The 16,659-nt window shown below is 39.8% G+C and overlaps 1 protein-coding gene, 1 long non-coding RNA gene and 2 other non-coding genes across 4 annotated transcripts; 3 read left to right on the forward strand and 1 right to left on the reverse strand.

Moving 5' to 3' along the window:
• The first annotated feature begins 40 nt into the window (after nt 1–40).
• Nucleotides 41–113, forward strand: TRNAV-UAC (transfer RNA valine (anticodon UAC)). The gene has a single exon. It is a non-coding gene; the product is annotated as a tRNA-Val (tRNA).
• A 248-nt stretch (nt 114–361) lies between these two features.
• TRNAV-UAC (transfer RNA valine (anticodon UAC)) lies at nt 362–434 on the forward strand. The gene has a single exon. It is a non-coding gene; the product is annotated as a tRNA-Val (tRNA).
• Nucleotides 413–1,863, forward strand: LOC148875844 (uncharacterized). The gene is made up of 3 exons (XR_016105142.1): nt 413–832; nt 1,021–1,341; nt 1,468–1,863. It is a non-coding gene; the product is annotated as an uncharacterized LOC148875844 (long non-coding RNA).
• Nucleotides 1,864–3,717: 1,854 nt separating this feature from the next.
• LOC148875845 (Acyl-CoA N-acyltransferases (NAT) superfamily protein) lies at nt 3,718–4,661 on the reverse strand. The gene is made up of 2 exons (XM_088965491.1): nt 4,296–4,661; nt 3,718–4,057 (listed from the first exon to the last, which is right to left on the reverse strand). Exons 1-2 carry the CDS (start codon nt 4,540–4,542, stop codon nt 3,828–3,830), a joined length of 477 nt encoding a protein of 158 aa, XP_088821617.1. The 5' UTR covers nt 4,543–4,661; the 3' UTR covers nt 3,718–3,827.
• Nucleotides 4,662–16,659: the final 11,998 nt, after the last annotated feature.

Consider the following 16,659-nt stretch of genomic DNA (forward strand, 5'->3'; position numbering starts at 1 on the left):
ATTTATATATGAAATTATAATTTCCACCCTCACGTGTTTCGGTGCTGTGGTGTAGCGGTTTTCACGTCAGTCATACACACTGAAGGTCCCCAGTTCGATCCTGGGCAGCATCAAATTAATATTATGCTATTTTCGTGATGAGTCTTTTTTCTGACTTTTTTTTCATTTATATATGAAATTATAATTTCCACCCTCACGTGTTTCGGTGCTGTGGTGTAGCGGTTTTCACGTCAGTCATACACACTGAAGGTCCCCGGTTCGAACCCGGACAGTGTCGGGTTAATTTTATATTTCACTTTTTGTTTCTTCTTTTCTGATTATTTTCATTTTTAAATAATATTAAACGAATCAAAATTCTGTTGATGCTGTGGTGTAGTGGTTATCACGTCAGTCTTACACACTGAAGGTCCTCAGTTCGAGCCTGGGCAGCATCACTTTCGTTTTTGCTACTCATTACCCGCATCTGGATAAATGCTTCGTTGTTTTTCAGTCAATAATCCCCAAACCCCAAACTGAATGAAGCCTTGAATAGATCCCAAGTCTCCACTACAAGAGAAATGTGTTCATTCGGTTTGAATGGAGTTCAACACTTTTTCTTGCTTCACGCTCACTGCAATTCTAGTTTTGTGGCTGAGATCAGCGTAGATGACATGATCCTCCATTTCTACTTTTAGAAGTGAAGCATTCCTCCTTTCTTCTGCATTTGTGTCAATGTCATCAGTGATCATCGTGAAAACTCCGTAGGCATTCAACTAGCTTATAGATTTAAAAGCTCAATTTGCGCAAGAGACCAACGGGAGCAGTCCTCAATCCTCAAGGGATCAACGTGAAGGTAAACGTGTTTGATTTTTCTGCTTCGCAATTCTAATTCTTCCTTTTTCAGTTCTTTGTGATCTAGATCTAGCAAGCTATTCGTGCTTGGGGGAACAGTTCTCTCTCTCTCTGGCTGGCTTAACTTTGAAACCTCTTCCACTACTTCAGCATAGTGCGATGAATCTCGATTGCGCTCTTTGATGACAGATGGACAGGACTCGCTATGGAGATGGAGATGGATGCTGTTCCAGTTGGCCCCAAACTCAATACAAGAAGAGCTTTTCTGGTCGATGGCTGATTAGATTCTTGCAGTTCGAAGTTCAAACTCACTAATTAGTGATTTTATGCGAGACTTGATAAATGGCAGACAAGGCGGGATTCTGGGGTCGGAGTTTGTGGGGCGATAATTGTCATCATCTCGAAATTCGTCTGAGCGATGGTAAAAACATTCAATCCAGTTCATTTTTGAAGGCCGCGTCTGCGAGTTTTTCTCTCCTTTTATTTTTTTCATGTTTGGGAAAATCAAAAGTAAGTAAGTAAAAAAAAAGCTCAAACCATTTTAAAAACATTTTTTTTTGATAGAAATAAGAGGAGCCGAAGAAAGAGCTTGATTTGACATCTAATTGATTGGCCTCTCTATAAACGTGATTGTAGGTGATTCTACATTCCAAATCTCTGGCCAGCTTCAAACACTCCTTAATGAGCTTGATTGGCCTCTCTATAAACATGATTGGAGGTGACTCCACATTCCAAATCTCCAGTGAACTTCAAACACTCCTTGATGATGGTCTTTAATCTCCATGGGCAGTTCCTTATAGTTAAGAGCAATGTTATGAGCCTCCTGCAATTTAAGCCTACGCTACATTAATTGAGGAAATAAGCTTTGATCTCAAGAACATTCCCCCATTGATTTATTGGAATGCAACTAATTGCACAATCACCTTTATCATTTCTAGACGTGTCAAAATTTATTTTGATAGAACCCTCTTTTGGAGCTTTCCATTTGATTGGTTTCTAATATTTAGTCTGAATAGGACCGGAGTTGGAACATTTCTCATCATTGTGATTAAAATATAGAGACAAAGCTCTATCAACAATGACCGAAGGGTGGCAACAACGGTTATGGAAGGTTTTTTTCGTTTCTATTCTTTCAAATCTGCTACAAGATAAAGTAGGATTTCACATGGATTGTAGAATCAATCTTATTGGAAAATATGACATCCCACCACTCCCCAATTGAGGAGTCATTTTTACTAGGCCCCTAAATATTTGGGTTTAAGATATTCCAGATTTGTTTAACAATAGAACAATTTTTAAAAATATGATCTATGTCTTCAATTCCATCGTAGAAGTTACACAACCAACATTAATGGAAAGACCTAAAGACCTCAAGAAGGCTTTTGAAGGCAGCCTAGAATTAAACAACAGGTATAAGAAAGTTTTGATTTTAGGAGGAATTTTAAACCCCCAAATCTTGTTGACCTGAAGGTTAAGATCATTCTGACCCCTGTGCATGATAATAGCTTCTTTATAGGCCGATTTAATAGTTGAGATTCAACCTCCATATCAACATATCCTCATTTTAGTAAGAGGGGATAAAGATGGTTCTAATGCCATTCCAAATATTGAGGGGAACTAATTTACAAATCTTATTCTCCTCCTAAATATGTATTTCATGATTAATAACATCAATCACTAGCAACACCTCATGCTCAATTTCAACCCCCGAAGGGTTTTTATTCAATATTCCTTCAATTATAGCCGAGTCCAACCAAATATTTTTCCAAAACTTAAATACTCTTTCCATTGCCAACAATCCAACCCATACCCCTTTTAAGTCTCCAGAATTTAGAACTCCTCTCCAAGCCTAAGAAATCATAGGATCAACAGCAGATGTGTAAAGTGGGTCGGGACGGGCCAACACGACACAGCCTGCGGGTGACCCGCGCAAAGTCAGGCCGTATTGTGTTGGCTTGTGGGTTGTTACGGGCCGTGCTGCCTTCCTCGGTGAAAATTTTGGGGGTTAGCTCGGCACAGCCCATGGACTAGGTCCATGCGAGCCTATGTCGTGCCGTGTTGTGTCACAAGCCAGGTTGGCTCATGGGCCAAGCCTTGGGCCAGGTCGGACCAAACTATTTATATAAAAAAAATTGACAAAAAACTTAAAATTTTAATTTTATATGAATTTTGTGTATACAATTGCTTATATATACAATAATTAAATAAATTAGTATAATAAAATTAAAAAAAATTATTTATTTTATTAATATATTATATACTATATATTATTATATAATTATAATTTATATTATATTATATAAATATATAATATAAATAATATATATGGGCCGTGTTGGGCCGGGCTATCGGCGGCACAACCCACTCGGTCGTACCGGCCAGTGGACCTAAAACACCAGCCCCAACATGGCCCGCATGATCGTGTCAGGCCTGGCACGACCCGCAGATCATCGTGCCAGGCCCTGCCGAGCCGGTTCAAGTTCTAATAAGCAATTCTTATAGGATCAACCCATACCCCATTAAAAAAGCACTTTCTTTTAGTTGTACTACTTCCGAACTGAGTCTAAGCAACACGCTATTTTGAACCAAAAGACTAGTGATCAACCAAACACTAAAAAAACACTTTTTCAAAAAAAAGAAAAAAGAAAACATTTCAAAAAGTGCTTATTTCACAAGTCCGTTTGCTAAAAACACTCCCAAACGCAGCCTAGTAGTTAGGCGTCAGCAACCAGTGAATTGTGGGATAAAAGGGTTTCAGCAACTGTAATTTGATGCTTCCGACGAGAACTGAGAACACAAAAATAAAAATGCACCGAATTGTTTTATTGAATGCTCACTAATCAATTGCTTCCGCTTCGACATTTTCGTCTGCAAAAGAAGAAGAAATGGAGGATCAATGCACACTGTTCTCAATACACACAAAACGGGAAATTGCACTGGGCACACCCATGAATTCGAGAAACAGGAAACAAGTTTTGGATCCGTTCATATCAAGATTAATCACTGTCAAAATCCAAATACATTCTGTAGGCATTCCGATCGGAAGAATAATAGCATTCAACTAGCTTGTCGATTTGAAAGCCCAATTTGCGATAGAGGCCAACGGCAGCAGTTCTTGTAGGATCAACGTGAAGGCAAACGCGCTGGATTTTTCTGCTTCTGCATCTCTGGATTGCTGCTTTTAGTAGTGCTTCTCCATGCCCTTGCCTTCTAAACTTCTCCTTCACTATTTAGAGAAGATAATAAAAATCAGACTCAAAACCATTTCTTTCGAATTTTTTCGGACACTAACGGATCTCTTCTTTCAATTCCAATTCCAACTGAATATAATTCCAAATTCGCAGGGGAAAAACGAGAGAAAAAAAAAGCCTTTTCTCATTTGATCTGCCCCTCGTTTTCTTCCTAGGAAAGGGGGAAATTTAAATTCACAGGAAAGAAAGAAAGAAAGAGAGGGGTTTAGGAACCTGCAAGTTTGGTGATTGAAGCATACAAGGAAGATGGCCACGAAAACATCACGTAGCCTGCAATTTCCCCTTCCACCTCCGCGTACAGCAACCCGGAGTTCTTCCTTTTCACTTCGTCGTCGAAGGATCTGGCAAGCGATTCGTGCTTGGGGAATAATTTTCTCTCAAGCTTCACCATCTCTTCCACTACTTTAGCCCAGTTCGTCGAATCCCGATTCAGCTCTTTGATGGCACAGCTCGCTGCCATGGAGATTGATGCTGCTTCAGTACTCACTACTCAGTTGGTATTAACCTAAGAAGAGCTGCTGCTTTTGCCTTGGTCGCGACGGCTGCCCAACTCGACTCGATTCATACAGCTGATAAAAGGCGGTAATATCGGCTACATTTCAATAGATTCGCATCTGACGGTTCACATATCCTTTGGAGAATGGAGATCCCCCACTAGGAAAGTCAATGGAACCGAATCGACCCATTTATACTCGGTTTGGGTTTATACATATCCCATCCCGATTAAAATTGGATCGGCACCAGGTTTGATTGTTCCAACAAACTGAGACTGACTATATGCAATTATGCATATGGATCGGTTCTGACTCCTGCGAGAGACAGAGATACAAAGCGTCGGACCATGTTTGGGAAAAAGACAAATACATGACACATGTTCGTTGGTTGGGGAAAATACAAAAAAAAAAAAAAAGAAAATATAGAATGAATAGTAGAAGGAAATGGCAAAAAAATACCTGTTGAATGTTGCCGGTGGTCGTACGTGATGGCTGCCTGGCCGGTGGTGAGTACCACCTTTGCCTGTTGGTAATAAAAAAAAAAAAAAAATTAGAAGGAAATGAGAGCAGATTTTTCATTAGCTGAGAGATCGCGGACGACGACATAACCGCTGGAATCAGTTGTCCAGCGTCGAAAAAGAGGAAAGTAGGAAGTACAGGTTCAGTTCCGGGACAAGGCCAAGGGCTTGTTCATTTGCTCTAAAATATGACATCTAAAATGTAATAATTACATTAAGAGGTATATTGGTATTGATGAATTTTTCATTCCTTTAAAATTTGAATGTAAAGAATATTGTTCTGAATTTTGAATTCTAAAAATTATCAAATATCCATTTTGACCCCATATATAAGAATTTTTTATTGTCTTTTTGGGGGTATCATTAGAAAACAAAAAGTTATATGATTGCACTTTAAGAAATAAGAGATAAGAGGAAACAAACAACCAATTTTCTCTTAAAGTTAAAAGATTCCTCTTAAGAAATAAGAATTAAGAGGAAACAAATAGGCCCAAGAGTCAGGAAATGATGAATTTTGGCCTTTTAAGAGTTCGCATCCTGAGAACCCATGGGTTCATAGGAAGCGTGAGCCCTCCAATCCGAGGCGAATACGTTAATTCACAGGTCTTCAAACGGAGCATTCACCATTAGCAGCCATTCGACTAGTTGAATCAGCTACTTACAAACAAGTTTGGCTGGGTTACACATCTACATGTTACAACGTGGATTCACTTTCATCCGCGTTGTAACACGTAGATGGTTTAAGTGACGTACAAAAGAAAAGTAAAAATGGGAATGCTAACACATTATTTTGACCTAAAAAATAAAGAAAAACTTTAAGTTTATTTAAGGTTCTTGAACTAGATGGTCAGACCGTTTGGCCTAAGAATCGTCCAAACAATTAGTTCCGTTTTATTTTAAACCTAGTTCTTGGACAAAAACCTTTGGATCGGTTAATGACTCATTCAACGATTTTTGGTCATTTTTTATTTTATTATTTCTTTAATTTTTAAAAATTTTATGTCAAAATGGGTCACTTGTTTGAATAGGATGGTTGAATTGTGGGCTCAAAGACCGGTGACTAGAACAGACCGGGGCAAACAGTTAGACCAAAAAAATCATCCATTTTACCCCAGAACCGTTATTTTGCCAAAAACCGTTGATTTGGTCATCAAATTATTGACCCAAGCCTTAAAAAATCCAATGGTTTAGGTCATTTTTTAATTTTAATTTTTTTTTTGTCAGAATGGGTCATCTGTTCGATTCAAACGATCGAACTGTTCAACCAGGGTTCAAACGCCTGGGTCAACAGTTTGCTGGCCAAATCAACAGTTTTTGGCAAAATAACAGTTCTAAGGTAAAATGGACGTTTTTTCCGATTTGACCATTCGATCCGGTCCATTCTGTTTTGGCCACTGGTCTTCGAGTCAATGGTTCAACCATTTGATTCAAACGAATGGCCCATTTTGACATAAAAAATTAAAAATAAAAAAAAATAATTGAAATAAAAAATGGCCAAAAATTGTTGAACGGGTTGACGGGTCATTGACCGATTCAAAGGTTTTTGGCTAGGAACCAAGTTTGAAGTAAAATGGAACCGGTTGTCTAGACAATTCTTGGGCCAAATGGTTTGACCGTCCGGTTCAATAGTGGTTCAAAAACCATAAATAAATTTAAAGCTTTTCTTTTATTTTTTAGGTTGAAAAAATGTAAAAAAAAGTAACGAAAGTTAACACTTCCATCCCGTCTTTACTTTTTCTATACGTCACTTAAACCATCTATGTGTTACAACGCAGATAGAAGTATAGCCCGCATTGTAACATGTAGATGTGTAGGCCGGTTGAACTAGTTGTTTGGTTGGGCATTACTTTAAAAGTTTTTCTTTTTTCCACTTTAGATTAACACTCCATAAAAGTGTGCCACATAAGCATTTCATTTCAAGAAATGTTGGGGCATTGGGGGGAATGAGAATTTGACGTTTTCTCAAATGCTCCATGCACATAAATCAAAGTATTTCAAATTTTTACCATTTATTTGATAAATGGTGAAACCAAACAGTGGTTTTATATGCAATAAATGCCAATGCCTATGAAGCGCTAATGTGATGGCATTTTTTCAATAAACACACAGAACCAAACACCCTCTTGATCAGATCTACGGACAAGGATTGAACCAAACCAAACTGCTCTATTGAAAGAACATTGCATTTAATGCCATGCGATTTCTACAACACCATAGCCAAATGGTCAGAGAGCCTGTTCACCTGAACCAAACAACTTATCCCTTGTCCATACACCCCATGGACAAGTTTCATAGAAAGAGCTTCACTCGTGGATAGTGGTTTAACTTCCAAAATTTCTTCCAAAAGAGAGCCTCACCCCCTCCACCAAGTTAGCCATTTGAGCATGCTATGCGGACTTAATAGTGAAAACACCCTTCTGCTCCAAAATCCATATCCATCCATCCGACCCATTTGATTGTGTTAATGAAACATTTAGAATATTTCAAGTAACACGCTTGTCAAAGAGGTATTGTATAAGGGTATCCTCTGAAGAGATGATATATCCATCATATGGATGACTGAACCCTATAGAAAGGTTGGGCAAATTTTCAAAAAATTCTCTCTCTTCCATCTGGGAATCACATTCCCTATTTTAGAAAATTACATTTTTAAGGATTATTCTTGAAACAAAACCGAACTAGATCTTAAACCAAAGGCAGGGAGAGGAAAATACCTAATACGAAATTAAAAGGAATTTCCAACGTAGGTGTTCACGCCCAAAGAGGATACCAAATCCACCTGCAGTGAAGATGACATAGCAAATGTTGAGGCAAGATCAGTAGGAACGGTCCTTCAGCAAGAACCTGGGATTCTTCACCAAGAATCGAATAGGGTGATGTGGGCATAACTTTTAATTGTTTCTTCACCAAAAAACAATATCAAGAACACTTCTTGATCGCTCCAGTAGGTGGAGATCAAACTGGGATGGTGCCAAGAACTGAGGGAGAGAATAGACTGTAGAGAGAAGTGTGTTCTCTTCATGGAATTCACCCCTATTTATAATCCATTTAGGATTAGCTTCCTAATCTGATTATGAATGAGATTTCCTAATTTAATTCTTGTATTTGGATCTGGATTCTCAAGTTGATAAGTCCTATCTTATCCAACTACTAATCCCAATCAGATTATAAATCCAAAACTGGCCCAATTTAATTAAACAATTTAAGCCCAGTTTGAAATGGGTTTTAGGCCCATTAAGTCATGTTGCTTACTTAACCCATTAAGTGTTGGCTAGTTTGGTTCTCTTTGTATGGCGTGGGACCTTAGCATTGATCTACACATCAGCCACATGGATTCAGACTAACCTTTGTTACAAGGCATGGCCAAATTCATTGTAAGTCATAGTAAACCCCTGAGTCCATCAACATAGACTCTTAATGGGCCTAACATTTACACTAAATGGTCCTTGGGTCAAGCCATCTTGTGAAAACCTAAGGATTGTGGGCAGATGCAAGATTAGCCCATCAGGTATTACCCTCAATGGTCTTACACTTAACCTCTCAACCCATAATGATCAAACACTACCCGACAAGAGAGGACTTCTTCCTCGGCTATAAGGTACAATGTTGCACTCTCTACTCACATGGATCCCGATAATTAAAACCTTTTGCAAGCATTTTTTAAACCATAATACATATATGTATATCTCTATATAAATATATTTTGTGAAAACAAATTTCAACGTTTGAAATCAATTGCCAGCAGTTTAGGTTTCCATCAGAGAGAGTGCATTCCCCGATCATTCACTTTGTCCGATAAAGGGACTGATCCTGTCACTATGATCACCCACTCAGGTAAATTCTCGGACTACCCCAACATACCCAGGTTTTGACCCAGTAAAGGATTTCACTGATTGACATATCAAAGACAGTCCAATCTGACACCTAATGCAGTACCATAGTCGAGTCTAGGGGTCAAGTGTAACATTCCAATTTTGTCCATCTATCTACAAGGTTCAGGGCAATACTAGAATTTTGGTCTGATTCAGGGTTTCAAAAAATATCACACTACATGTACCTCTGGTCTCACCCTAGTATCTGAGACAAGCCACCCCAACCAATTTGGTGGCACATCAGTGTTAGCCTTGATAGGATAAATCTCCCTAGATTTATCCAATGACTGTGAAAATTCTAAACTAACACGAGTCTCATAATTATCTAGTTTAAGGGTATTACACAGAAACATACCATAATAACACAAATCAATTATGCACTTTATTCATTTATAATAAATTACAATAAGTACATCAATCTGATTCGAGCTAAGGGCATACACTATCTAATAGCTCCTACTTGCACTTAGGTCTAATTGGGTACAAGCCTAAGTCTCATACTTTTCAAGTGTTTCTCAAACACTTTCTATGTTAGTGGCTTAATCAATGGGTCTACTACATTTTTTGCTGATGCTACCTTCTGAATTAGGACATCTCCTCTACCAATTATCTCCCGTAGTACATGGTACTTCCTCTTGATGTGCCTAGACTTCGAGTGGGCTTGTGGTTCCAATGTTGTCACACAACAGTGGAGTGGGTGATGTGCTAGATGAAACCACTCATAATTCCTGAATGAACTTCTTCATCCAAATGGCTACCTTGGAAGCTTCACTTGTGGTAATGTATTCGGACTCGGTTGTGGAATCTGTAGTGGACCCCTATTTGCTGCTTTTCCAGCTAACTACACAGGACCCCATCATAAAGATGTAACCAGATGTAGACTTTCTATCATCTGGGTCTGACTGGAAATCAACATCAGTATACCCCTAGATTTGTAGTGAACTACCATCAAATACCAGACAAAACTCTTCTATCCTTCGAAGGTACTTTAGAATGTCTTTCACAGTTGTTCAGTGATCATGACCTGTGTTAAATTGAAATTTACTTACCACACTCACTACTTGAGGAATGTCAGGTTGAGTGCACAACATGACCTACATGATGCTCCCTATGACTGAAGCATAGAGAGTCTCTCTCATGCCCTCAATCTCCTCGGGAATCTTGGGAGACATACCCTTGGAGAGAGTGACTCCGTGCTTGAAAGGAACATTTCCTTTCTTGGAGTTATCCAGATCTGACCCTACGCAGATGGACAGAAGATGTTCTGCCAAAATTTGCACAGATTGCTTTCTTTTTTTTTTCTTTTTTTAAGAAATGGTTTCTTGTTAAGGGCGATTGATTTGAAATTAATTTTTGTTAAATCCAAAATTTATTTAGAATTGTTCTTTATTTATTTTGATTTAATGGACTGTTCAAACCTGGAGATCGCAGTGCAGTCTTGGCGCAGATGGTCTGCGCATCAATTTTCATTTATTTTATTCAATTTGGTCTGTAAATAATTTTTTTTCTAGACTGAATGCATATGATTTGATCAAGAATGTAATTAATTAATAGAAATAAGATTTCTGTTATTTATTTTCTTGATTAAAGAAGAAGGAGAAATCGCTTCCTACGATTTACAGTTTATGAAACTGTAACGTTAGTGATTAACCTCTATTTTGCAGGTGGTGCAAACAGTTAATAGTTGATTTGTGTTTGTTTAAAATCAAGATTATTAATTTCAGATCTTTCATGAATTAATTCTTGAATTGAAAATCAGTTTTGGACCATTTCGAACTAGATTGGACCAAATCTAGGGTTCGAAAGGGGCTGTTTTTAGTCCATATTTCTCACACTTGTTGTTCCAAATCTGATGTTCAATTACAGGGATTAATTCGGCCCACCTGTAAAGCCCAGTTTTAAAGGATTAAAATTGCAAAAACCCATTATTGTGAGAAAAGTTGTATGGGCCAAACTGCTAACTGCAATTCAGCCCATACACCTAATAGACATTAATTGTTAATGCTTTGGGTGGTCAAATGGGCTATTCGATGGGCTTTACAACAGTTAATTGATTGGATCAATTCCTCCTTTACATGTGATGTTTGGATGTTTAATGTGCTGCGACTATGGGCCATAAGCACTTGGTCCATGTTGACTCGTTAGTTGCTCTTGTGCATACCATGGCTAAATGCACATCATTGCCATGGTGTCCCTTAAGCACTCGTTAGTTGCTCCAGCAAATATGAATGCATGTGATAGGGAGATCCATATGATGGACTCTCTAAAGGCCTTCCACCATTAGCACAATGATGGGTCCATCAGTAATGAGGAAACACACCATAAAATTGGGCTATCCATTTATTGTTGGATCTGTTAGAGTGTTTCATAAGATGATAGGGGCGTCATAGACCGATGTGGGAGGGGCTTCACCAGAAAATGGAAACTCTCTCATGGTACCTTGGCGTAACCTGAATATCATGGGTGTGCACTCATTGAACAGAAATGTTTACCTGAAAACGACACTGAACTTTGTTTAACAGAGGCCAAAGGGATACTCATTTGATGAGTGGATATGATCCATCACAGAAAGGTGGTGGGGTTTTGCAGCTGAAACAGTTGGCTTCACGCACCCTATGTGATTTTCCACATTTCCAGAAACATTTCGTCGTCTCCGTCACTGAGAAAGGAGGGAAATCTGAGAGATGAACAAATGGGAATGGAACATAGATTAAAAACCATATCTATGTAGGTAACATGAATCAAACTAAGGTTGTGGACTAACGTCTTTGTTGTTTTATCAGAAAATGGAAAACAGTCAATTTGCAAAGCTTCTAGACGATAACAAGCTTAAGGGCCCAAACTATGCCGACTGGTACAGAAATCTTATGCTGGTCCTAACTTTCGAAAAGTTAGACAAAGTGGTGAAAAATCCTGCCCTAGAACGTCCGGGTGATAGGGATTTCGAGGCCCGTAGGAGGGACTACCAAGATTGGGAGGATAAGAACTCCCTAGCCCGCTGCTTTGTCATTGCCTCATTAGACAACTCAATACAGAGGCAGTTCGATCAAATCAAACTAGCCAAGGACATAATGGACAGTCTAAGAACAATGTATGAAGAACAGAATCGTTCTACTCGATAGAAGGTCCTGAAATTGTTCATGACTGCGCAGATGACCAAAGGGCAGAGAGTTCATGACCATTGTCTTTGGATGATGGGATACATTAATGAACTCGAAGCTCTTGGATCCAGGCTAGATCTTGGCACACAAGTGGATGCCATCCTGGATTCTTTACCCTCTTCCTTCAATGCGTTCACAATGAACTGCAATATGAAAAAGCTGAATGTCAGCGTCCAGGAAGTCAGCAATATGTTGCAGAGGGCCAGGGATCTACTAAAGAAGGATGAGCCTGTGGTTATGCTTGCTGAAGCTAACAAATCGGGCAAGAAAAAGAGAAAGGCAAAGAAGCCCTAGAAGAAAGCTGCCAAACCCAAGAAGCAGAAGAAGAACAAGGCATCTGATGTCTGTCACTTCTGCAAGTAGGCCGACCACTGGAAGAACAACTGTCCTACCTACCTGGAATCTAAGAAAGGTAACATCGAAACTTGTGTCATAGAAACTAATATGTTAGTTGCTTCTGTGTCCTGGTGTGTTGATTCCGGGGCTTCAACTCATGCGTGTAACTCACTGTAGGGGTTCAAAGTTAGCATAAGATTGAGTGAAGGCGTAGTGACACTATTTTTGGGAACGACTGCAAGTGTTGCAGCTGCGGCAATAGGAACCGTAGAATTAGTTTTTAGAGAATGAGTCCTTGTACTTAAAGATTGTCTTTATGTACAGAACTTGAGAAGAAATTTAATTTTTGTTTCTAAACTGTGTGCTGATGGATATACAATTTATTTTAATAATACGATTACTGTTAAACGGAATAACAAATTCATCGCATGCGGGGAACTGGAGAACGGTCTCTATGTTCTACATCCATCTCTGGAAACTAACCTAACTGAAACTACGCCGGTCAAAAATCCCAAGAAAAGGAATCGTGATACAGTAAATCCCACGTGCCTCTGACATTACTGACTTGGCCATATCGGTGTTGACCGAATCACAAGGCTCGTAAATGATGGTCCTTTGGATTTTCTAACCATAGAAAATCTTCCCACCTGTGACCCTTGCCTTCAAGGTAAGATGACTAAGTGGCCATTTGACGGTAAGCCTGAAAGATTTGGAGGCACACTTGACCTAATACATACTGATGTATGTGGTCCCCTGAGTGTTAGGACACAAAATCAACACGTGTATTTCATCACCTTTACGAATGATTTTTCACGATATGGTTATGTGTACCTAATGAGACATAAATTTGAATCCTTTGAAAAGTTCAAAGAGTTCAGACAGGACTGAGAAACAGTTAGGGGGAGAAGTTAAGGCCCTTCGATCGGATCGAGGCAGCGAGTATCTCTTTGACGAATTCAGGGACTACTTAAAGGACAATGGGATAGTGTCACAACTAGCTCCTCCTGCTACACCTCAACTCAACGGTGTTTCAGAGAGGAAGAATAGGACCTTGTTGGACATGGTCCGGTCACTTTTACGTACGCTCATAATTACCCACATCCTTTTGGGGATATGCATTAGAGACTGTTATCTACGTGTTGAATCGTGTTCCAACCAAATCAGTTCCGAAAACTCCATATGAACTATGGATCGGAAAGTAAGCCAAGTGTAAGACACTTGAAGATTTGGGGTTGTCCTGCACACGTTAAAAGAACAAGTACGGACAAATTGGAACCCAAGTGAGCAGAAAGTGTTCTACAGTCGACACACTCAATTCTTAGAATCAGAATACATCCTGGACATTCACTGTCAGGAAATAGTTCTTGATGAGGAGAGCTCAGGAGCAATGGGAGATGTCCCACAAGTTCTAGGTAATGACCAACCTAGAAGGTCCACCCGGGTATCCAGACCACCAGTCCGATATGGTTATGACCAAGATAGTTACCTGGTGGAAGCCTTGACTAGTGAAGAGGATCCCTTGACTTACGCGGAAGCTATGTTAGACATAGATTCCCAGAAGTGGGTGGAGGCCATGAGAGCTGAGATAGACTCGATGGAGACCAATGGAGTCTGGACTCTAGTAGATCTGCCCTCCGGGGTAAAAGCAATTGGTTGCAAATGGATCTACAAGAGGAAGAAGGGCCCCGATGGCAGGATTGAGACCCACAAAGCTCGCTTGGTGGCGAAAGGGTATACTCAGAAAGAAGGCATCGATTATGAGGAAACTTTTTCGCCCGTGGCCATGCTTCAATCCATTAGGATCCTGCTAGCTGTAGCAACATACCATAACTATGAGATTTGGCAAATGGATGTCAAAACCGCATTCCTGAATGGAGATCTTAGTGAAGATATCTACATGCAGCAGCCGCAAGGCTTCATTGCTGCTGGTCAGGAACACATGGTATGCAAATTCAATAGATCCATATATGGACTTAAGCAGGCTTCTAGGAGTTGGAACATTCATTTTGATTCTGCCGTCAAAACGTTTGACTTTGAGCAGAATCCAGATGAGCCCTACGTTTACAGGAAGTTCAGTGGGGATAAGATTACCTTTTTGGTATTGTACGTGGACGATATCCTACTCATTGGGAATGATGTAGGAATGTTGACTTCGGTCAAGGTATGGCTATCATAGCAGTTCTCCATGAAAGATCTTGGAGAAGCTTCTTACATACTGGGTCTTCGACTCTATAGAGATAGATCGAAGCAGATAATTGGATTATCCCAGGCTGCTTACATTGACAAAATTGTCAAAAGGTATAGCATGGAAAACTCCAAGAAAGGAAATGTTCCTTTCAGACATGGAGTCACTCTCTCCAAGAAGATGTCTCCTAAGACTTCTGAGGAAATTGAGGGCATGACAGACGTTCCCTATGCCTCAGCCGTAGGGAGCATCATGTATGCCATGCTGTGCACTCGCTCGGACATAGCTCAGGCGGTGCACTCGTTGGTAGAGGGGACGTCCTAATTCAGAAGGTAGCATCAACGGACAATGTGGCAGACCCATTGACTAAGCCACTGACATAGAAGGTCTTTGAGAAACACGTGGAAAGCATGGGACTCTGGCTTATACCGGATTGGACCTAAGTGCAAGTGGGAGCTGTTAGATAGTTTTGTAAGCTCTTAGTTTCGATCCATTTTGATGTACTTTTGACATTTAGTGTAAATAAATAAAGTACATGTTTGATTCATGTTGTTTGGTATAATTCTGTGTAAGACCCTAAAACTGGACACTTATGGAAACTTGTGTTAGTTTTAAATGTTCACAGCCATTGGATAAGTCGGTGGAGATTTATCCTGCCAAGGTTGATACTGATGTGCCACCAAGTGTTGGGATGGCTTGTTTCGGCCATCAGGGTAAGACCCAAGGCACATACAGTATGGGATTGCTTGAACCCTTGAATCGGACCAGATTTCCAGTATTGCCCTAGACCTTGGAGACAGATGGCCAAAACTGGAAAATTACACCTGACCCTTGGACTCGATTATGACACATCACTAGGTGTTGGATCGGGTTGTCTTTGATATATCAATCAGTGAGATCCTTAGTGGGGTCAAAACCTGGACATGTTGGGGCAGTCTGAGAATTCATCTGAGTGAGTGATCATAGTGATAGGATCAGCCCCATTGTCGGACAATGGTAATGATCGGGAATGCACTCTCTCTGATGGAAAACCAAACTACCGGCAATTGATTTCAATCGTTGGAATTTTGTTTTGCAAAATTAAATATATATATATATATGTACGATTTCAAAAGATTTGCAAAAGGTTTTTAATTCCTGGGATCCATGTGAGTAGAGAGTGCGGCACTGTTCCTTGCAGCCGAGGGAGAGGTCTTCTCTTGTCGGGCAGTGCTTGATCATTAAGGGCTGAGAGGTTAAGTGTAAGACCATTTAGGATAATACCTGATGGGCTAATCTTGCACCTACCCACAGTCCCTGGGTTTTTTATAAGATGGCTTGGCCTAGGGACCACTTAATGTAAATGTTGGGCCCATAGCGTCCATATGATGGGCTCAAGGGGGTCGCTATGTTTTTCAATGAATTTGGCTGGGCCTTGTAATAAAGGTTGGGCCGAACCCATGTGGCTGGTGTGTAGATTAATGCTTGGGTCCCATGCCATACAAAGAAGCCCAACTGGGCAGCAGATTGGAAACTAGTTAAACACTGAACACTTAATGGGCCAAAAGCCCATTTCGAACTGGGCTGATATGATCACTTATTCATGGGGCGAATCTGAGATTAATGTTAGTAAAAAGATTGAGTTTTTAACCTTATCCACTCTAAGAGACCAAATTCAAATTATATTTGAATCTAGTAACCTCCTGATAAGATCAAGAGTTAACTAACTTAATCTGCAGATAGGATTAAGATTATCCCCTATCCAAATACTGATTTGGATTGGGATAACTCCCAAAATTAGGAGTTTCTTAATCAAGAAGAAAGAGGAGAAACCCTAACAGAAATATCAGATTTCAAACTAGGGTTTGTATGCAAGAGATACCTCCTGCAAATTGAGATTTGATCTCTCACAGTCCTCCAGCAGCCACCATTCTCTGTTGCAAGATTGGATCTTTGCAGTAATAGGAAGTCAAGAAATCAGTTCTTGACAATAGTCTTGCAAGAAAGACCAAAAAGATTCGGTGTTCAAGGT

The sequence above is a fragment of the Nelumbo lutea genome, chromosome 1 (genome assembly GCF_056320005.1).
Source record: "Nelumbo lutea isolate HS-2025 chromosome 1, American lotus-T2T, whole genome shotgun sequence".
Taxonomy (NCBI): Eukaryota; Viridiplantae; Streptophyta; class Magnoliopsida; order Proteales; family Nelumbonaceae; genus Nelumbo; species Nelumbo lutea.